Here is a 23,707-nt window from a genome sequence, read left to right on the forward strand (position 1 = left end):
ATTCCCAAAGGAACAGATGATAATTCATTGTACACTTTTTTCCTACTGACTTCACAACTTATCATCATGTGAATACCTTTTAGCTCCTCTACTAGTGACCCTCATGCTTTTATTTCCAGGCTTCCAAAATAGTTTTTCTTTCTTCTTTCTGTTTTTCCCTATTTATTTATTTATTTATTTATTTATTTATTTATATTTTTGAGAGAGAGAGCGTGTGTGAACACAAGTGAGCAGAGGTGGGGCAGAGGGAGAGGAAGAGAATCTTAAACAGGCTCATGCTCAGTGCAGAGCCCAAAGTAGAGCTCTATCTCACGACCATGAGATCATGACCTGAGCCAAAATCAAGAGTGGTACACTTAACCGACTGAGCCACCCAGGCGCCCCTTTCTTTCCCCTTTTATTTTATTCTTCTGAAGGCAGTAAGACGATCATGTCATTTCTTCGTTCAAAGACCTCAATGGCTTTCCAGTACCTTGAGAACAAAATGCAGAAATATGAAACTTAACCCAGCCATAACTAGTACTTTTCTATTTTCCGTATGATACTGAACGCCAGAAAGTTGAAGTGCCTGTTTGTTTAGCATCGCATTCCTTAAGTCTTTTCTCCTACCTCGTTTTTTTATTTCCATTTCATTCTGACTCTTTAAGTACATGTTTTAGTAATTATTTTCATGAACTGTTGGTCATAAGGGCAGGAACTCTTTCTCACCCCTTCAGCAGCACTCAGTAGAGTATGATGCTGAATGTTTATTGAATGAATGACTATGGACATACTTCACATCATTTCACATACTTGCTTGCTTCTTGTTGTTGACTACTTCCTTCTGCCTTTATGCCTCTACTCCCATTCTTCAAAACTCAAATTTCAAGGGCTCCATAAACTTTACCTTTTCTTTCTAACCACAACTGAACCTTACCTCCTCTGAGCTCTTATAAGCATCTTGTCTACACTTAGGATTACACTGAGCCATGTGTTTTCTGTATACATCAGGCTTTGTCACTTATGCTTTGTTGGGACAGTATATTCTTCGTGTATAGTAAAACCGAAAGAAAAATACCTTGCACGTAGTAAATAACAACGTGTTAAAGTGAAATATTAACTGGGTGATTTCGGGGAATATTCAAAGTAAAGGACAATAGTGGAATTTTAACAAGCAGTTAATCCTAGAAAAACAATTTGAGATTTTTATTTTTAAAAAAGTTTCTATTTTTCTGTTGAAAACTTTGCATATATACATACATGTAGCCTATTATCAACATGTATGTCAGAAATCAACAAACAGGGGCACCTGGGTGGCTCAGTTGGCTAAGCGTCCCACTCTTGATTTTGGCTCAGGTCCACCATCTTATGATTCATGGGATCAAGCCCCACGTGGGGCTTGAGTATGGAACCTGCTTGGGATTCTCTCTGCCCCCATCCACACCCTGCCTGCATGCCCGCTCTCAGACTCTCTTAAAATAAATAAACATTAAAAAAAATAGTCTGATAAACGTTGCCACTTGAAAAAAATCAATGTCTTTTTATTTTTAGACAGAATATGCTATACAAATTAGTCATACTGGATATTACTTTAGCTCTCATTTTTGTTCAATCTATAGAGACAAGATACACATAGAGGAAGAGAAATCCTAACACTCTGACATATGGAACTCTTTTTAAAAAAAATTGTTTCACATATTTAGGAGCTGTGATTAAATGGTAGTGAAGAAGGATTTCAAACCAATCAAGTTTATGGGCTACATTAGTGATAGCAAAACAAGTCCATATTTGCTGTGAATACTGCAGGAACTTGAAAAGTCATATTCATTAGGAAAACCAAAACTAGGCCAAAGAAAATTTTCTGAGAAAATGGGGCACTGGAGTTATGTAGTTAATAAGTTTAATACCAGAATAGCATAGCATGTTCACACAGAGGGAATTTAATGACAGATAATTAACAGTAGCATAAGGTAGGACTCTTCCATTGTCAGGAGACCAATGGCATGCTGATTATCAGAATACATGCCAATTAAGACATGGAAGGGAATTCAGTTTTCCCTACATTCTCTAAGGTGACTTCTCGGATATGCAATAGGTAATTAGGGCTCTCTAAAGTTTTGAGATTATAACACTAGCACACTTCTGAGTTCTGATTGCACGCCCCATCACAGATTTTTACAATATCTGATAAGGTTCTGCATTAACACTTATACATTTCTTTAATGATAAAACTCTTCCCTTGTGGACTATATTTGAATAAAAGACCAAAGGTTTTCTTTTTTTTGTTTTGTTTTGTTTTTTTTTACATTTTAGCAGACAGAAATTCCTTTCCATTGTTGCTGACCTTCAGTAACATTTTTGTTCACATTGAAGCTTTTCCCAATTACAGGATTCCTCCTCAGAATTTTTAAATTTAGTTATGTCTCTCAGTTAAACTTTCATTGTAAAAATTATTTTTTGTCCAGTGGTTTTTTTCCCCCTTACTGTAGCAAAAGAGTTGAGCATTGATTAAAACCTTTTTCATAATCATCAATAGCATTCCTAAGATTTTTTTCTGGTGTAGTGTCTCTGGTACTGAGTAAAGTTGGTGTATACTCCAAAGGTTTTCCCACATTCATCACATTTAGACTGTCTTCCCCAGAATGGACTATCTCGTGATCAGTAAGATCAGAGAGCTGGCTAAAACTTCTGTTGCACTGACTACACCGGTGGGGTTTCTCCCCAGTGTGGATTCCCTGGTGTTCAGTAAGTTCAGTGCATGTGCTGAAGCCTTTCCCACATGCATCGCATTTATATGGCTTTTCACTAGTGTGGATTTTTTGATGGTTAATGAGATCAGAGCGCCGACTAAAGCTTTTGCCACACTGATCACATGAATATGGTTTTTCCCCAGTGTGGATCCTCTGATGTAGGATAAGAGCTGAGCACTGACTGAAAGCCTTTCCACATTCAAGACATTTATATGGTTTCTCCCCAGTGTGGATTCTCTGATGTTTGATGAGGTCTGAGTTCTGGCTGAAACTTTTGTTGCACTGTGGGCATGGGTACGGTTTTTCTCCCGTGTGAATTCTCTGATGAAGAATAAGGTCAGAACTCTGACTGAAGGCTTTCTCACAATGATCACAATGATAGGGCTTTTCCCCAGAGTGCACTCTCTGATGTTTAGTGAGGTCTGAGCTTTGACTAAAACTTTTACTGCACTGGTTACACCCGTATGGCTTCTCTCCAGTGTGTATTCTTTGATGTTTAACAAGGTCTGAACGACGACTAAAACTTTTAGGACAATCACTACATGGATAGGGTTTCTCTCCAGTGTGGATTCTCTGATGTAGAATAAGATTTGAGCTCTGACTAAAGGTTTTCCCACATTCATCACATTCATAGGGCTTTTCACCTGTATGAATTCTATGATGTTTAACAAGGTCTGATCTTCGGCTAAACATTTTACTGCACTGGCTACATGGGTAAGGTTTCTCTCCTGTGTGAATTCGCTGGTGATTCATAAGATCTGAAAGTCTACTGAAGGTTTTGCTACACTGATTACATGGATAGGGTTTCTCCCCAGTGTGAATTCTCTGATGCAGAATAAGGACCGAGCTCTGATTAAAAGCTTTACCGCACTCATTACATTTATAGGGTTTCTCTCCAGTGTGGATCCTTCGATGTTTTATAAGGTCTGAGTTCTGGCTGAAACTTTTGCTACACTGATTACATGGATATGGTTTCTCCCCGGTATGGATTCTCTGATGCAGAATAAGATCTGAGCTCTGACTGAAGGCTTTTCCACACACATCACATTTATATGGTTTCTCTCCAGTGTGGATTCTTTGATGTTTAATAACATCAGAACTCTGACTAAAATGTTTGTTACACTGGTTACACGTGTAAGGCTTCTCTCCAGTATGGATTCTCTGATGCTTAACCAGGTCTGAGCGCTGGCTAAAGCTTTTAGTACAATGACTGCACTGATAGGGTTTTTCTCCTGTATGGATTCTCTGATGGATAATAAGATCAGAACTCTGACTGAAGGCTTTCCCACATTCATCACATTTATAAGGTTTTTCACCAGTGTGGACCCTTTGATGTTTAATAAGGTCTGAGCTCCGACTGAAACTTTTAATACACCAAGTACACGGATAGGGTTTCTCCCCAGTATGAATTCTCTGATGCAGAACCAGAGCTGAGCTCACACTAAAGGCCTTTCCACACTTATCACATTCATAGGGTTTCTCCCAATGGGTTCTTCGATGCCTAATAAAGCCTGCACTCCAAGCAAAGCTTTGCCCACATTCATCACAGTTATGTTGTCTTCTGTTAAAGAGATTTTGATCCTTTTCATTTAATGTATCTCCAAATTCACAGAATCCTCTGCATTCAGAATCCTGGAGAACATCATTTCTGGGGTTGCCAGACTCTTCAGGCAATGGTTCAATTTTTGTTGTAATTTCCTCCTCTGAAGCCACCTCTCCAATCTTGGTCTTAGTCTCACCATCTAGAACAATAAAAAATCCAAATGGAATGTATTCTCCATAGTGTAAGACAGTTTGAGGTGAAACAGATTTGTATTTACCTATAAAATGCCGTCACAAGAGGGGAGTGCTCCAAAACACTGAAAATGACCCTCCGAAAGAGAAATTGGGAAGAATCAATAAGGAATGGACCATAATAACCATTTATTGAAGTGTCTCACCCAGATATGTTCTGTATACGTCTGTCACAGGAGATCTGGGAATAGTGAAACCTAGTCATAGTAATTATGACAGTTTGACTAAATGAAAGCTAATACATAAGCAATTTATTAACATTAAGTAAGGTAAACAATGTGAAAGAATACTTGAGGGAGAGGGGGAAGGAGGAAGAAGGGGAAGGAGGAAGAGGGGGAGGAGGCAGTGGCAGCCTGGCTGTCACTGGGAGCACCACCAACCAGGCAGATCAGAGGTTGCTATTAGGGGAAAGAAGAAGCTATTGAAGTCCAGGAATGGTCAGGACAGAATCTTAAATTTTCAAAAATAGGTCTTTATAATCTCTCATCTCTTTTGTCCTGATTATTACAAGGAAGTGGCTAAGAAAGAGCCACATTCAGTAACCAGACTTCCTAAGTATAGTGTGTGAATTGGGAAAAGATAAAAAATCTCTTCTGAGTTGATTTTTTTTTTTTTTTTTCAACATTTTTAATTTATTTTTGGGACAGAGAGAGACAGAGCATGAACGGGGGAGGGGCAGAGAGAGAGGGAGACACAGAATCGGAAACAGGCTCCAGGCTCCGAGCCATCAGCCCAGAGCCTGACGCGGGGCTCGAACTCACGGACTGCGAGATCGTGACCTGGCTGAAGTCGGACGCTTAACCGACTGCGCCACCCAGGCGCCCCATCTTCTGAGTTGATTTTTGAGGAGGCCATTCCTAGGCTTAACAATATCAGATGTCTGTGACGGTAGGAGTTCCACTGAAATTCTTGACTATCAGTCCACTGTTAAATGGGGTTTACTATAAAAGGCACACAGTTGTCAGACTGCAAATGGTCTAGAGAGCTGAAAACACGACACAGATTAATTTCAAGGGCGAAAGTAAAAAATCTCATGTCTCCAAGTAGAGGCCTCTTCCCTTTACCAGAGGCAAGAGCATTGGAAAAAGTTAAGTTTACGGGTAAATCTAAATGTGTACTGACTGACTTAAGCAACATGAACCTCTTACGGGGTTTACAATATATAGAGAATTAAAATACATGGCAAAAATAGCACAAGAGGAGGAAAGTACATAAAACTAAAACATTATAAGATTTTTGGATTGTCCTAGAAATAGTAAACTAAGATAAACTGTAATAAATCAAACGTATATGTTGTAATAGGTTTAAGGCAGCCTATTTCAACCAGGGTTCCATAAGAGAATAAAACAGAAAATAATTTGAATGACCATTTTCTTAATTTTCCCAAAGAAAGTTCACAGCTAGTACCATAATAGATATGCAGGAGAAACATCAGTACGTTGATTACAATGAATGCCCTAGAGCATTGGTGCTTAATTCTCACAGAATCACATCTGAAAAAGGCTGCTATGAGGTAACAATTAAATACAATAAAAGGATGTATAAACAGTAAGTTAATAGAGAAAAAAATGGAAAAACAAAAAAACCTGATAATGTAAAATTAGGCAAAAGGAGAAAAAAAAGAAACAAAAGATGGGATAAAAACAAATAAGAAGATGACATATTTATTTTTTCCTTTTTAAAAAAATGTTTATTTATTTTTCAGAGAGAGGGACAGAGAGCAAGCAGGGGAGGGGCAGAGATAGAGAGGGAAACAGAGAATCCCAAGCAGGCTCCATATCACCAGCGCAGAGCCCAATGCAGGGCTCAAATTCACAAACTGTGAGATCATGACCTGCGCTAAAACCAAGAGCTGAATGCTTAACCGAGATACCCAGGTGCCCCAAGAATATGGTATATTTAAACCCAAACATCAATTATGTGATATGTAAATTAACGATTCCAATACAAAGGAAAGAAAAAGCAACAGCTAACACTATACTTAATGGTTAAACATTGAATGCTTTTCTCCTGGGAACAAGGGAGCAAAATAAGGATGACCTCTCTTACCACTTTTATTCAACACTATACAATCTCTATTCAATATTGCTAGCCAATGCAACAAGAAAAATAATTGAGAGATACAAATAAAAAAAAGTCACATTGTCTTTATTTATAGACTACACAATCATGTGTACAGAAAATACTAAAGTGTGTCAAAAAAGTTATATGTTGTACATGAGTTTATTGGAGCAATATATAAAACCCAACTGTATTTCAGTACACTAGATATGAACAATTAGAGCCTAAAATTAAAAACCTTTTCTTTGCAGTGGCGGCGGGGTGGGGTGAGGTGGCGCCTGGGTGACTCAGTTGGTTGAGCATCCGACTTCAGCTCAGGTCATGACCTCACGGTTTGGGAGTGCGAGCCCTGCATTGGGCTCTGCGCTGACAGCTCAGAGACTGGAGCCTGCCTGCTTCAGATTCTGTGTCTCCCTCTCTCTCTGCCCCTCCCACGCTCATGTTGTGTCTCTCTCTCCCTCTCTCTCTCTCTCTCAAAAATAAATAAACAGAAAAAAAAAATTAAACACAAGTGGTTTTAATGCTTGTGTTCTCTTTAAAAACAAAAGAAAAAAACAACTTTTTTTAAGTAGGCTTCGCACCCAACACAGAGTCCAATATGCTTGAGTTCATGACCCTGAGATCAAGAGTCAGACACTCAACCAACTGAGCCACCCAGGTGCCCCTAAAAACATTTTTTAACTGCATCAAAAATGAAATATTTAAAAATGAATTCAACAAAATAAGTGTGGTATCTTTACAATGAAAACTGCAAAACATTGCTGAGAGAAGTTAAAGAAGACCTAATAAACAGAAATATATGCCATCACTTATGGAAAGATAGATTTAATATTGTTAAGATGATGGAATCATTCCCCAAATGATCTACAGATTCAATGCAACCCCAATCAAAACCTCAGCAGGCTTTTTTGTAGAAACTGACAAACTGATTATAAACTTTATGCACAGAAGAATCTAAACAATTTTGGAAAGGAAAAACAAAATTGGACAAGTTATGCTACCTGATTTCAAACTTTATTATAAGGCTACAGTAATCAAAGGAGTGCATAAGATCAGACATATCTATTAATGGAATAAGACTGAGTCCATTAACAGAGGTGCCTGGGTGGCTCAGCTGGTTAAGTGTCTGACTTCAGTTCAGATCATGATCTCATGGTTTGTGAGTCTGAGTAGCATCAGGCTCTCTGCTATCAGCATGTAGTCCGTTTCGGATCCCCTGTCCCCTTCTCTCTTAACCCCTCCACTCCTCAAAAATAAATAAATAAATAAACATTAAAAAAAAAAAAAAAAAGACTGAATCCATAAATAGATCCAAACATATACGTACAACTGATTCTCAACAAAGTTGCCACAACAATTCAATGGTAAAAGAACAGTCTCTTTTCAACAAAAAGTGTTAGAACTGAACAAGAACACAAATTAACCCTCTTTCCTTATGCTATACACAAAAATTAACTAGAAATGTAATATAAACCTAAATAGAAAATCTAAAACTATAAATCTTCTAGAAGAAAGCAAAGCATAGATGACCAAAGTTAATGCACAGACCTGTGAGTAAATAAATTTGTGTTGTTTAAGCCACCCAGTCTGTGACACTTTGTTATGGCAGCTCTAGAAGACAAATAGAGCATGTTTTGAACTATATACATTTAAGGAATTATATCACATATATTCTGTAACTTGCTTTTTTTGTTCAACATTATGTTTGGAAGATTCATCCATATTCATGTGTGTAGCTGTAGTCCATTCATGCTCACTACTATAGTGTGACATATACCACATTTTATTCACCCATTCTCCTTCAATGGACAGTAACATTTTGTTGTTTCAAGCAATGCTGATATGAATCTGCTGGTACATTTATCTCGATGCACATATTCAAGTGTTTCTCCAGGTTACATAAACTTAGGATCAGAATTTTGGGGTCTCATTGTTGAGTGTATGAGTTCACACTGCTCTATATTCTAACCAATATTAAGTCTACTCTCTCTTTTTTTTAATGTTTATTTAATTTTGAGAGAGAGCAGGAGTTGGGGAGGGGCAGAGACAGAGAGGGAGACACAGAATCTGAAGCAGGCTCCACGCTCTGAGCTGTCAGCAGAGCCTGATGCGGGGCTTGAACCCATGAACCATGAGATCATGACCTGAACCGAAGTCGGATGCTTAACCGACTGAGCCACCCAGGTGCCCCAAGTCTATTCTCTTTTTAATCCATTGCAATCAGGCTTTTATCTCCTTAACTCCATCAAAACTGCACTTACTAGAATTCCTAATAAGCTCTATCTTGACAAATCCAATTCTCAATCTTATTTTTTTGACATAGTTGATCACTCTCTTCTTGAAACATTTGTTTTCTTCTCGCTAATATACCTTTCTTCTATTGTCCATACAACAGAGTGACCTTTATATGTTATTTTCATGCATAAATTGCTCAAATGGTTTCCTTTTACACTAGGAATAAATTCCATGTCCTTACTATGGCTTGAAAGTTCCATCTCGTCCTTTCTCTCTCTGTTCTCATTTCATTCCACAACTACTCCTATTTTCTGTCTATTCCAAACTGACCCTGTTCCTGCTACACCAAAAGGTCCCTGGCATTTGCTATTCCCTCTGCCTGAAAGCCCTCATAGGGCTTGTTCTTTTACTTCACTTCTGTCTCTAACCAACTGTTATCACCTCAGAAAGGTACAATACTTGGTAAGCCCTGCATATTTGAGGCAACAAAGACCACAGTCGAATGTGCTGAAATAACTAATATGAGTAACTTGTAAGGTTGTTATTTTCGAGTGAGACTAGAGTAATAAAAGGCTCTGCAGAAGTCCAGGTTGCAATGCAAGTTGTCCTGTCACGTGACTTTATTTATCAGGATAACCAATGGTATAAGAAGTGTCTGCAGCAGTCAGGCATGCTGTATTAGGCCTCTTGCAAGCCTCTAGAAGAGAACTATAGTGAAGTAAGGCCATACTCTCTTCTGTCAAGAACAATTTTCTAAGTGAAAGGCAGACCCTGGCTTGCACTTGGGCACTAATAGAGACTTAATGCTTGAACACGGAGCACCAAATGACTATTACAAACTGACCATTGTGAACTAGTTATTTGATCCATCAAATCATGAAACTGGACATACAAATCAGCATTCCAGTATAAAAGCAAGTCTGGAAGACAAATTCTATGCGCTAGCGACCTGGGCTGCCGCAGTGCCTTTTCCTATTGCTCCACTACCCCTCTCCATTAGCCTACATTCATGGCCTGATGGGAATTCCCTCTTACCAGTTAACAGAGGAAGAAAAAGTACAGAATTGGTTTATAGTTGGGCCTGACCAGCATGTGGACACTAGCTGAAAACGCATCTTTCACTTATTCCCTGACTCTGGAGTGACCTGAAACACACTGGTAAAGGCAAATCTTCCCAGTAGGCACAATTTCAGGTATACACCTGGTTGTCCATTTTCATGGAAGGCAATATAGCCTAAGATACATGCCTATAATGATTCAAGGATAGTGACTAATGGGTTATATAATTAGTTAGGCACCTCAAAGAATAAGACTGGAAGACTAGAAATAAGGATTCTGGAAGAAAATTATGAGGCCAGATCTCCTAGAATGGGCAAATAATGAATATATTTGTGCCCTGGGTAAATACTCACCAAAGCGCATTCTCTGTAAAAAGCCTCTCAATCAGATGGGCATAGTGATTCATGTTATGAACGTCAATTAGCCTTTTTTTACTAATGCTTGCCCAATGGATTTATGTACAAAGTGGTCATGGCAGTAGGAATGGAGGCTATGCATGGGCTCAATAATATGGATGTCTGCTTATCAAGGCTGATATGCCTATCATCACAGCTATACACCCATGTAGCCATCTGCTGGGTCCAACACTGAGCCCCTAATAAGGTCCCTGGAGGGGAGCTAGCCAGCAACTAGGGGGCAGATTCATCACACTTGACCCCTTCTATCACAAAGAGAGCAACAATTTGTTTTCAAAGGACTAAACAGCCCAGATACAAATTAGCGTTGACTTAAGAGAATGTGTATTATTATCATGGTAATTCTATACAATATTGCCTCCAAATGAGTCATTTCACAGGGAAGGAAGTACACCAATAAGCTCATACACGTGTAATTCACGGGTCTTACCACATGTCCCATCACCCAGAAGTAAGTGGGTTTCAGTAATCGTGGAATGATTTTTTTTATTTATTTATTTTTTTTTTTTAATTTTTTTTTTTAATTTTTTTTTTTCAAAGTTTTTTATTTATTTTTGGGACAGAGAGAGACAGAGCATGAACGGGGGAGGGGCAGAGAGAGGGAGACACAGAATTGGAAACAGGCTCCAGGCTCCGAGCTGTCAGCACAGAGCCCGACGCGGGGCTCGAACTCACGGACCGCGAGATCGTGACCTGGCTGAAGTCGGCCGCTTAACCGACTGCGCCACCCAGGCGCCCCAATCGTGGAATGATTTACTGAAGGCTCAGTTACAGTACCAGCCAGGCAACAACACCCGGATAAGTTTGGGGTACCATCATACAGGATGCAATATATGCCTTAAACCAGAGAACAATAAACAGTGTTGCCTTCTCCATGGCCAGAATGTATGGGTAATGGAGCTAAGGGTAGAGGAGTAGTAATAAATGTCTCTTCTTACTATATAACTAATAACCCACTTATATTATTTTTACTTTCTATTCCTCTAATCTTGGGTTTGATGGGCTTGGGGTTCTGGTTCTCAAAGAAGAAATACTTCTACCGTGGAATAAAGTCATGATTTTGTTTGATTTGAATCTGAGACTGCCTCCTGGCCACTTTGGGCTCCTCATGCAGCTGAACCAACAGGGAGAGAAAGTGTCACTCTACTGGCCAGGATGACAGATACCAATTGCTACTGGGGAACTGGCTGCTGCTACATAGTAAGGGCAAGGAACAATAGGTCTAGGAGTCAGGGGATTCAGTGGAGGTGCTTCCAAGTTCTCTCATGTCTAAAATGCCCAGTCAATGGTACACTGAAGTAATATGGAAGAGACAGGATCATCAAGGACTCAGATCATCCAGGAAAACAGGTTTCTGTTACTAAACTAGGTAAAGAACTCTGCCACTAAGATTCTGGCAGAGGGTAGAGAGAGGCAATATGGAATGGGTGATGTAAGAAGATAGTTTTGATTATCAGTTTTGGCTTTGTGAATAGCAAAAACTGTAGCAGTTATTTTAAGGTTATTATGCCTTTCCCTCCCTTTTCCTCAATACTTAATATGAAAAGCACCACTGGCAGTAAAGTTTTATGTTTCAGATGAGAATATAATTAAAACAATTTTTTTAATGTTTACTTATTTTTAAGAGGGAGAGAGACAGAGCTTGAGCAGGGGGAGGGGAGAGAGAGAGAAAGAGAGAGAGAGACACACAAAATCTGAAGCAGGCTCCAGGCTCTGAGCTGTCAGCACAGAACGAGACATGGGCTCAAACCCACAAACCGTGAGATTATGACCTAATTGAAGTCGGCTGCTTAACCAACTGAGCCACCCAGGCACCCCTGATGGGAATATAATTTAATTACAAGTCAACCTGCAAAGAAATGGTAGCTTAAGAGACTGTTTTTCTGCTAAGTTGGGAACATAACCCAAACAAAGAACAAAAGTAGATAGATTAAAAGGGGTGGACTGTAATGGGATATTCTCCTTTTGACCCTCTAGATCTACTGCTTACTTTGCTCTGTGCTCCAAGAGGTTGATACCAGTTTATGCACTGCAGCTCTTGGGGTTCTGTGCCCTCTGGCTTGCAGTTAGAGTTGGCCCAAAGTAGGAGGAGAATTGTAGAATGACCAGCTATCCTGGTTGTCCACAACAAAGGGGGTTCTTGGGATAGAGGACTTTCAGTGCTAAATCCCAGGGAAACTGAGATCTAGCTCTTCACTCTACATCCAGAGTCTCTTCTTGCTGGGCCAGGAGCTGGAAGTAATGTGCTTCTTTGAGCAAAGGCCATGGCTCCTATTGGCAGCTCTACCTTACAAGTATACTCTCCAGGATCTGGTTAATTAGTCTTTCCCTTTGTAGCTTTAAGCCTAAAGGTAGCAACTGCTCCTCTTTTTTTTTTTTTTTTGGATCCCAAGGCTGTTCTCTATCCCTTGTTAATTTCTATAATACTGCCCATCCTCTTCATGAAACACTGAATTGCTGAATTTGCATTCAAACCACCTGTTTCCTGTTAGAATCCAGACTGATACATCCTGGTTTGTTTTCTTCATAACCATTATCACTATCTATACTCTATTTTTCATTCATTCATTCATTCATTCATTCATTCATTCATTGTTTCTCCCACCAGAATGTAAGCTCCTTGAGGGCAAAGACTTATCTTTTCAGTTCACTGCTATATGCCCAGCACTTATAATAGTGCCCACATAGAGTAACCCCTCAATAACTAATCATAGTATATGGTTAGTAACAATTAATAAGCTATAATCTGATTAATAAACATATATCAACAATAAGTATTTGTTGAATAGTTAAATTATTTGAAAGATACATTGATGTTAGCAGTGACTACCTCTAGATGGTGGAGTTGTAGGTTAATTTTTCTGTTTTGTGCCTTTGTATGTTTTATAAATGCACTTTATATATTACTCTATAGTAAAAAAAAAGTTATTTAAACACACTCTAAAAGTCACAAACACATACAATATGTATATTAATTTATGTAAAACTGAAAGTGGACCCAATTCTGCAGTGATTCTCAGGAAAAATGAGAGCTAGCTTCCTGAGAATAGATTCTTAAGGTAAGACAAGTACTAAACACAGAAGACAGAAACAAAGTAAAATAGAGATACTTCAAAACTATAAAGAGGCAGAAGATCTAGAGTAAAAGAAAATGACAATAGAAGGTGAATCTCACAGGCCAAAGAGCAGCAATGGGAGGACCAAAATCAGCAGCAAAATATGATGCGGAAATGAGACGCTCCAAATGCCCATACCCTTGTGCAGTTCTCTTCCACAATGACTCTGGAACTGGTCATGTGATTTGCTTTGGTCATTATAACTTCAGTATAACACAAAAATAGGTTAGAAAAGTGCTTATGCATCCCAGGGCTTTCCCTCTCTCTGTATGGGAAACTGGCCGCCCTGTGAAAAAGTCTGGGCTAGCCTGCTGCAGATACATGACTCAAGCCACACCCGGCACTAATAGCCAGACATATATGACTGATAGCAACTCAGACCCTGGCCCTAGATGAGCCACTAGATGACTGCATGAGTGATCCCAGACAACCAGGAGAAAAACTGCCCAGCTGAACCCAGCCTAAATTGACGACCTACAGAACCATAAGAAAACATGGTTTAAAAATGTCTGATGTTTTGGGGCCCCTGGGTAGCTCAGTCAGTTAAGCGTCTGACTTCAGCTCAGGTCATGATCTTCCGGTTAGTGAGTTCAAACCCCGCTTCGGGCTGTGTGCCGTCAGCACGGAGGCCGCTTCTGATTCTCTGTCCCTCTCTCTCTCTCTGCCTCTCCCTCACTCTCATCTGTGGGGGGGGGGGGGCGGGGGATGTGTGCACGCACGCATGCATGTGCTCTCTCTCAAAAATAAATAAACATTTAAAAAAACGTCTCATGTTTTAGGTCACTAAGTTTTGAGGTTCTTTATTATGTGGTAATAGACACAATCCTCAAAATAACCTCCAAAGTATGAGTTATTATATACTTATAAAATGAGGAAACAGAATGATGACAAAGCTAGTATTTGAATCCAGGATGTCAGACTTCCAAACTTTAAACTATGCCACTACAACACATAAAAAGGATGACTTGAAAAGATGTTTTATAGTGTTCATTTATTTTTCAGAAAGAGACAGAGAGGGGCAGAGAGAGAGGGAGCCACACAATGGGAAGCAGGCTCCAGACCCTGAGCTGGCAGCAGTTTGGGGCTCGAACTCAAAAGCCAGGAGATCATGATCTGAGCTGAAGTCGGACGCTTAACTGACGGAACCACCCAGGCGCCCCATAGATTTTAAAGGGAAAATATCAAACACTGACAGCTTGGTGATAAGGTGGTTAGAATGGGAAAATGGCTAACTCTGGGGATTTAAGGAGAGGAGGGAATTCCATGAGAATTTGATTGCTAAAATTCACAGTAAAGCCATGTGACTGTGCTTGCAGCACTAAAGAGATAGTACTGCCTAATACCGTGAGGGGTAGGCAGTGAATACCAATAGCACTTGAAAAAGCTAACACAGCCCAGGTAACAACCCTCCCCACCACCTGAAACCATTAAGAAAGATAGAACACACGGCTTCTCACCTGACAGAAGGCGGTGTTCTTGAGATTCATAATTGAAGTGGCTCTCCATGGGCTGCAACGGGCCACTTACCACCTCAGGGAGCAACTGGAGAATTACCATTTCCTTAGTAAGCTTTTCTCGTCCACATAGGAGTCTGAAGCCTGGAGGCAACTGGGCACCACTGGGTTCGGAAGGGAATCATGGTGGAGACTGGAGATAAAGTTTCTGAGACTAGACCACCAGAAACATCCCCTAGATGTAAAAGAAGTGAGGGAGAAAACAAAATCTCATTTAATCTCCACGAGCTTTTCTCTCAGAATTTACTAAGTTTCCTCCCTCATCATCCTAGAGTCAGGCATTCTTTGGATATGTGTACTCCATTCCAAGTCTAAAAACCTTCCAACATAAGTGGAGGTTAATGCTACTGAAATAAGGGCATCCTGGAAAGATAAGGCAGGGGAGGGAATTAAAACTTTTGTTCCAGCGGTTAACACTGTATTGGGTGCCTTTATCATACCGAACTGACTACTGATCCCTCATCATTATGTTTTTCTTTCCCTCTCTCCCTTCTTCCAGCACTCACACGTGCAGGTTTCTCTTTCCCTGGCACGCTCGTCTGATCTGTGTGAATGCATCCCCTTCCTGATTTCCACTTGCCCCCAAAGTTTCTGGTGTTCATTCAGGTGAACTCAAGGCCGAGGCGCTGACCGGATACCCAAAGCACACTAGGCCAAGGAACCACCGAGCCCAGGAGCGGCGCCTGGGGGCGATCCCGGCGGCCTAGACTCTCCAAAGGACTCAAGAAAACACACAGGGCTCCCTGGTGGCGCTGCCAGGTAGCACAGCAGTATACAGTAGTGAAACCATCACCACAGTCAAAATAGTGAACACAACCAGCAACCCAAAAAGTTTCCTTCTTTTTTTTTTTTTTTTTTAAATTTTTTAACGTTTATTTATTTATTTTTTTTAATTTTTTTTTCAACATTTTTTAAATTTATTTTTGGGACAGAGAGAGACAGAGCATGAACGGGGGAGGGGCAGAGAGAGAGGGAGACACAGAATCTGAAACAGGCTCCAGGCTCCGAGCCATCAGCCCAGAGCCTGACGCGGGGCTCGAACTCATGGACCTCGAGATCATGACCTGGCTGAAGTCGGACGCTTAACAGACTGCGCCACCCAGGCGCCCCCGTTTATTTATTTTTTTGAGACAGAGAGAGACAGAGGAGCATGAACAGGAGAGGGTCAGAGAGAAGGAGACACAGAATCTGAAACAGGCTCCAGGCTCTGAGCTGTCAGCACAGAGCCCGACACGGGGCTCGAACTCATGGACCACGAGATCATGACCTGAGCCGAAGTCGGCCGCCCAACCGACTGAGCCACCCAGGCGCCCCCAAAAAGTTTCCTTCTATCTTTAGTATCTCCTCCCTTTCTTCCCACAGCTCCCAACCATTGTTCTGCTTTGTGTTACTATAGATTAGTTTGCATGTTTTAGAGATTTATTTAAATGGAATTATACAGAATGCACTCTTTTTTTGGTCAGACTTCTTTCACTGAGCATTAGTACGAGATCTATGTTACTGTGTGTATTAGTAGTCCATTCCTTTTTGTTGCTAAATAATATTCCATTGTTATTTATTTATCCCCTCATTTATTTATCCACTCATGAATTGATGGGAATTGGGTATTTCCAGTTTTTTACTATTACAAATAAAGGTGCTACAAACATTGGTGTCCAAGACTTTACATGGACATATACTTTTTTCTTTCATGGTAGTTGTATGTTTAACATTTTAAGAAACTGCTACACTGTCAGAGTGGCTGAGTTGTTTTTCATTCCCACCAGCAGTACATGAGAATACCATAGTTGACATACTACTTTTGAAAGGTTTTTGGTAAAAGAGAATGAGAAAGAGGTTAACCAGAGGTTAATTCTTATGTGCAAAGTTAAGGGTTTTGTTAATTTTTTACATGGAAATGATCATGTGAACATAGACTTTGTGAGCATTTAACCAAGGAAATAAAACTTTTTTTCAGATTGTGCTAGATTTGTTGCCTTGTGGAGTCTTACCAAAGATGCATTCTGAGGCTAAGAAGCCAGCTTGGAATCTAACAGTTTGATCAGTCAGCCAGAACAACCCTAGACCCAGTTGTAGTCCACACCAGCTGACACTGAAGAGGTTCCTCTCAGTAAGGTAAAAAGCATTCAAAGGTTTCCAAAGAGATTAGGAGTGATAACACAGGCATGGGAAATGATATGAGATTCTCAAGAATAAAACTGATAGCTCACCCACCAGTATTCTACCTGATTTCTGTTTCCTATTACATTTCTTCTTGGGGGCAACTAGGCCAAACTAACATATGTCTGATTTAGGCATAGGTTCTACAGTAGTGGTTCTTAATCCTTTTTGGATAATATGACTACTTTGAGAATATGATAGAAACTATAGACCTCTTCTTCAGAAAGTTGAACATCAAGACCTACATGTGAACTTTTGCTTATCATGTATTATATTGTATGAGAAATTAATTTCCTTTAGACTGTATAATCAGTCTTCACAAAGAATTAATTTTAATCTAAAAATCAATCTCTAGGTCCAGGTAAACAAGGGAAATAAATCCAAATTGTGAAGCCAAATGAAAAAAATTGACTTTCCTTTTTGTCAAATAAATATTAACAAGTAGACTGCTCCTGTTTGTTTTGTGAATGATATATCTAAATTATGGACAATCCAATGTCTTTGAAATGTTAATATGCATTCCAATTGACTGTGACTTTTTAAAAACAGAACCCATGCTGAAAACTGGGATTCAGAAAGTGAAATAATGGCCAGTATAATCAGTTTCCAACGTTCACTTTGACAGAGATGCATAGGCTTGTATCAGAAACACCAAAACTCCCCAAGACCTCTAGAGTTGAATTCAAATCAGATCATTTCTTTTCAGTCAGTGAGGTCACTGGCATCAGTTTGAAGTCTTCAACTTCAAAACCAAGTCACAGAAGTTTGAACAACTCTTCGTTTGTACTTAACATTGTTGTGGGTTGAATTGTGTTCCCCCATCTCCAAAGATATGTTTAAATCCTAACCACTAGTACCTGTTTTTTTTTTTTAATTCTTTTAATGTTTATTAATTTTTGAGAGACAGAGAGACAGAGCATGAACGGGGGAGGGGCAGAGAGAGAGGGAGACACAGAATCCGAAGCAGGCTCCAGGCTCCGAGCTGTCAGCACAGAGCCCGACGCGGGGCTCGAACTCACAAACCATGAGATCATGACCTGAGCCGAAGCCGGACGCTTAACCGACTGAGCCACCCAGGCGCCCCCACTAGTACCTGTTAATGTGACTTTATTTATAAATAGGGTCTTTGCAGATGTAATCAAGTTAAGATGAGATCATACTGGATTAAGGTGGGTCCTAGTCCACCAACTGGAGTCTTTATAAGAAAAGGTAAGTTCAGACTCACAGGAGACTCACAGAAGGGAGAAGAGACCATGTGAATGTGAAGGCAGACATTAAAGTGATGCATCTACAAGGCAAAGAGCACCAAGGATTGCCAGAAACTGCCAGAAGTTTGGAAACAGGCATGAACCTTAGAACCTTCACAAGGAGCATGGTCCTGCCAGCACATTGATTTTGGATTTACAACCTCCAGACTGTGAGAAAATAAAGTTCTGTGGTATTAAGCCACTCTGTTACACCAGAAGTGAGGTGCTGCTTTAACAAATACCTAAAAATGTTGATGTGGCTTTGGAGTTGGGTAATGACTAGAAGCTGGAAGAGTTTTCAGGCTGATGATAGAAAAGACCTACATTGCCTTGAAGAGATTGTTGGTAGAAATATGGATGTTAAAGGTGACTCTGGCAAGGACTTGGAAGGAAGGGAAAAGGATAGTAGAGCAGTGTTCTTTCGTCTTAGAGAATACATATATTGTCATGAAGAGAATTTTGCTAGAAATATTGAATATTCAATACACTCCTGATGAGGTATCAGACAAAAATGAAGAAAATATTATTGGAATCTGGAGAAAAGGTGATACTTGTTGCAAAGTTAGCAGAAACTTGGCTGAATCATGTTCTACTGTTGAGTGGAAAATAGAACTTGTAAGTGATGAACTTGGATTTTTAGACAAGGAGCTTTCCAAGCAAAGTATGAAAGATGTGTTCTGGTTTTTCCTTGCTGATTATAGTAAAATGTGAGAGGAAAGAGATAATTTGAGAATGGAAGTGTTAAGCAAAAAAGGAATCAGTACTTGATAATTTAGAAAATTTCCCAGCCTATGCTTGCTCTGGAGACAAAGCCATGAATGTAGCTAGAAAACTTTTGGTGGAGAGGACTGGGTGTGTGACTCATGGATCCAATCAACTATCTCAACAGAAACCAGAAACAGAAATGGGGTTATCCAGGAAGTATCTGTGGAGAACCCCTGCATATAACTGTGGGTTACCCTTGATATCCACAGAAGACCAGCATGGTTTTTGAGAATGTTGTATCACCAGAAATACTGCCAGCTCGGACTGAATCATACAGAGACAGGACAAAATGAAGGAAGCCTGTCAGATTTCTAGGATTCTACATGCAGGAAATGGGGTGCCCAGTGAGGGGTTCCACTTCTGAGGGCTGAGAGACCAGAGCCACCTCAAATGAGAGGGGCTGATGAAGCTTCCATTGTTGCAAGGGGCATACAAGCAACAGGGTAATTTGGAAACTCTACAAATATTTGGAAATTAAATAGCCCATATCTAAATAACCTGTGCTTCAAAGAAGAAATCACAAAGGAAATTAGCAAATATTTTAAACTCAGGGCGCCTGAGTGGGTGGCTCAGTTGGTTGATCATTCAACAGTTGATTTTGGCTCAGGTCATGACCTCAGGGTTGTGGGACTAAGTCCCAAAGACGGGCTCCATGCTGAGTATGGAGCCTGCTTGGGTCTGTCTGTCTGTCTGTCTCCCTCCTTCTGCCCCTATCTCACATGTGTGTGTGTGCTCTCTCATTCTCTAAAAAATAGATAGATAGATAAATATATATTTATCCATGTAGATAAATATATAAATATATATATATCATTCTTTAAAATGTTTATGTAAATATAAATATATATGTATTTTTTAACTGAATGAAGGTGAAATGCAACATATAAAATTTTATGAGATGCATCCAAAGCAGCATGTAGAGAAAAATTTATAGCTTTAAAATGCCTAGGTTGGCACGCCTGGATGGCTCAGTTGGTTAGGCGTCCGACTTCTGTTCAGGCTATGATTTTGAGCATCATGAGTTCAAGCCACGCGTCTGGCTTTGTGCTGACAGCTCAGAGCCTGGAGCCTGTTTCGGATTCTGTGTCTCCCTCTCTCTCTCTGCCCCTCCCTGGCTCATGTTCTGCCTCTCTCTCTCTTTCAAAAATAAATACATATTTAAAAAAATTAAAATAAAATGCCTATGTAAGAAGAAAATCTCATGTCAATAATCTAAGTTTCCACCTTAAGAAACTTGAAAATAGGCAGTAAACTTAACAACAAAAAAGCAGAAGGAAGGAATTAATAATGATTAGAGTAGTAATTACTGAAATAGAAAACAGAAAAATAATAAAGAAATATCAATGAACCCAAAATTTTGTTCTTTGAAAATATAAGCAAAAATTGACAAACCTTTAATAGACTGACCAAGAAAAAAAGAGAGAGATTAACAAAAACAGAGAAGAGGGGACATCACTACCAACTCTGTAATAATTTAAAAGAATATAAGGGAATACTATGAATAACTTCATGCCAATATATTACACAACATAAGTGTCATGGACAAATTACTTGAAATATACAAATTACTAAAACTGAGAAAGAAATAGAAGATGTGAATAAATGTATGAAAAGCAAATAAATTGAGTTAATAGTAAAAAACTTTCTAACAAAGAAAAGCAAAGGCCCAGTAAATTCTATCAAACATTTAAAGAATACCAGTCTTTCACAATCTCTCCCAGAAAATAGAGAGGGCCAGTAATTACTCTGATGCCAAAGCAGACAAAGATATCACAGGAAAAGAAAGTGATCTGGAAAAGAAAACAGACCAATATCTCTAACAATATAGACACAAAAGTCCTCAATAAAATATTAGCAAATTAACTTCATTAATACATAAAAAAGAATTATACACTGCAATTCAGTGTGTACCAGTGTAAACCAGCCTAGTAGGTTGGTTTAACATGCAAAAATTATATAGAGATTTAAATACCTCACTTTCAATAATGTTCATCAATAATAGAATGAATGGATACTTGTATGATCCTACAATATTAGAAATAAAAATGTATGGCATACATCTGCACAAAACAACATGAATGGATTTCACAATGTTGAAAGAAGACTGACTTTAAAAAGTACATATTGAATTCCATTTATATACAGTAGAAGAAGAGGCAAAACCAACCTATCATGTTCAGAGTTCAGTGTAGTGGCTATCTTTCAGGGCTAGAGGAGGGTGGGGACTTGAGAGCACAGGGGGTACTTTTGAAGACCGATAATATTGTTTCTTTGCTGAGTGCTGGAACAGGAGGAGGTTCCGTTTGTGAAAATTCAACAAACTGTATGTACACTTATTTACTTATAAAATCAGCATTACTAACCAATACTGTTTGGCTGTTCTGCATTCAGAGCATCAAAAAACAAAGACCAAAATGCACCATTTTTTATTGTAATGCTTCATCTTATTTTCTGAGACAACTCCACCTACCTATCTGGTATCATTCTCTCCCCATCAGCTATGTACCTCTCTTTTCTTCTATCTTCAATTTTTCTTCCTACTCACATTTTACCTTTTTTCGACAAATCAGATCTCTAGTATCTTTAAAAAACAGACATCTTTCAATCTTGTTGTCTAGTCCAACCAGTGTCTTTTCTTGTCCCTTCGTGCACGACCACATTTCTCAAAGAAACTATTACTTATTTTCAGTGTCTTATCATACACTTCTTAACCCCTGGCAAGTACATTCCACAGGTAATCCTCTCCAGCCCTTCTTCTGCCCCTCCCCTTAATAACACCATCACCTGGGGTGCCTGGGTGGCTCAGTCGGTTAAGCAGCGACTCAGGCTCAGGTCATGATTTCATGGTTTGTGAGTTAAAGCCCCACATCCGGCTCTGTGCTGACAGGCTCAGAGCCTGGAGCCTGTTTTAGATTCTGTGTCTCCCTCTCTCTCTCACCCTCCTCTGCTCCTGCTCTGTCTCTGTCTCTGAAAAATAAATAAAATGTTAAAAAAAAAACAAAAAAACCCCACATTGCTTTAAAAAAAAAACAAAAAAAAACCCAGCATCACCTGAATTCTCACCTCCTCCAGCTCTCTGCCCCATCTGCTAGTAACCTGTTCTCTCTCCTGAAACTCTCGCTTGACTTTTATGATGTTTGAATCATCTGGACTCTCCTCTTCTGAGAAGCTCCTCTTCTCTATATGTTCTTGCTCTTCCCACCCCCACACACTGGTATTTTATCATTCCGTTTATTTTCCCGTAAGATCTCCCTTGGCGATGTCATCCCCTTCTCTATCTTCAGTCATATTTTCAGATACTAGCAAATCCTGCTAAGTTCACGTTTCCAAATGCCTGTTTTCTTTTTCTTACCTGTTTTGCCCTTTAATCCACTCTACTATGTAAGATACCTCCCCAAAGTATAATTCAGGCCTTGTCACGTGTAAATGGCCTGCGCTGATTACTAAATGAATTCCAAATTCCCGAGTGGCATTTGAAACTCTCGAAACGTGACACCACTGTATCCTTCAGCCTAGGTTCCAGCCAACTAAGATGCTGGGCTAATTCCCCAGCATGCCCTGAACTTCCCATTGCGGTGCTCTGCCTCTGGCCACTCCTCTAAGTCAACATTTTAGTCGTTAGACAAGACTCAGCTTGAGTAACGCCTTCTATGAGAAAATTATTCTCACTCTTCTGCTCCGTGATGGCCCTGCACGCCCTTGCCCACGACGGCAGGGTCGATTCTCCGCTTTGCACCCTCGCCCAGCCTGGGCTGAGCCCTTCCCCTCCGTCCCCACGCACTCCACCCCGAACTGTCCAGAACTGGCACTGAAGGCAGGCGTTTGTGGTGTACGAATGTGGTCGCGTCTTCCTCTTCCCCAAATGTACAGATGGAAGGTTCTATTTTTATATCCTTGGAGATAAAGCTCTCTCTCTCTTCCTGTATTTCTTTTTTCTTCTCTCCGTCGCCTGTCAACCATTTTGAAGCGGGGCTGTGGGGGACCAGGTCCCCAGCAGAGACGCACTCTTCCCGGCCTCGCACCCCTCTTCCCAAGCCTCCGCGCGGCGCGCCCGCCACCGAGCTGCAAATATGCAGTCCTCCCGGCTTCCTAGAGAGGTGCGCCCGCTCCCACTTCCGGCGCGCGCCGCCCGAGGCTGTTCTGCTCCCTCCTTGGGGTCTGTCCCGCAGCCCGCCGAGCGAAGGGTGAGTGAGGCGGTCTGGCAGCGCGGCCCCGGGTGCTTCCCAAACCGCCCCCGTCCGGCCTCTGCCCTCCCCGCCGCTTTGCCTCAGCCTGGCCGTGACACAGGCAGAGCCTGCGGCCGTACCAGATGGCCTTCCCACCTCGACGCTTCCGTCCGTCCGCGCATCCGTCAGTCGGGCCATTTCTTCACGCATTTGTTCGTTTGCCTGCGCATCCCCCCGCCCTAGTGCCCTTTGACTTCACAAGCACTTACCGTGCTCCGCCGTGTGCCAGGCCACGGGTTGAGGAGTCGGAGATAAACTGATGGAATCTTTCCTCCCACTTCTCATGCGGCCAGAGCTCCCTCTTGAGTCAGGTCTCAGCTGACCGTCTTGACTTCCCCAGTCTAGGTTAGATAGATTCTTTGTCAGTCACCTTCAGAGCCCTTTC

At 40.5% G+C, this 23,707-nt stretch overlaps 1 protein-coding gene across 2 annotated transcripts; it reads right to left on the reverse strand.

Annotated features, from left to right (window-relative positions):
- Positions 1–1,496: 1,496 nt before the first annotated feature.
- On the reverse strand, positions 1,497–23,664 carry LOC131490198 (zinc finger protein 271). Of its 2 annotated transcripts, none has more exons than XM_058692352.1 (3): positions 23,532–23,664; positions 14,868–15,099; positions 1,497–4,471 (listed from the first exon to the last, which is right to left on the reverse strand). In XM_058692352.1, the coding sequence occupies exons 2-3, from the start codon at positions 14,965–14,967 to the stop codon at positions 2,460–2,462; spliced, it is 2,112 nt and encodes a 703-aa protein (XP_058548335.1). In that variant the 5' UTR covers positions 14,968–15,099; positions 23,532–23,664; the 3' UTR covers positions 1,497–2,459. The 2 variants fall into 2 exon arrangements, with proteins under 2 accessions (XP_058548335.1, XP_058548336.1); XM_058692353.1 differs by lacking the exon at positions 23,532–23,664 and adding an exon at positions 15,431–15,600.
- Positions 23,665–23,707: the final 43 nt, after the last annotated feature.

Source organism: Neofelis nebulosa, chromosome 11 (genome assembly GCF_028018385.1).
Source record: "Neofelis nebulosa isolate mNeoNeb1 chromosome 11, mNeoNeb1.pri, whole genome shotgun sequence".
Taxonomy (NCBI): domain Eukaryota; kingdom Metazoa; phylum Chordata; class Mammalia; order Carnivora; family Felidae; genus Neofelis; species Neofelis nebulosa.

Excerpts from the sequence above, each read along its gene's own strand:
- LOC131490198 (XM_058692352.1), bottom strand. The coding sequence starts at position 14,967 with ATGGTAATTCTCCAGTTGCTCCCTGAGGTGGTAAGTGGCCCGTTGCAG. Across the intron at positions 4,472-14,867 it reads AGAACACCGCCTTCTGTCAG|ATGGTGAGACTAAGACCAAG; the intron begins GTGAGAAGCCGT and ends TTATTGTTCTAG.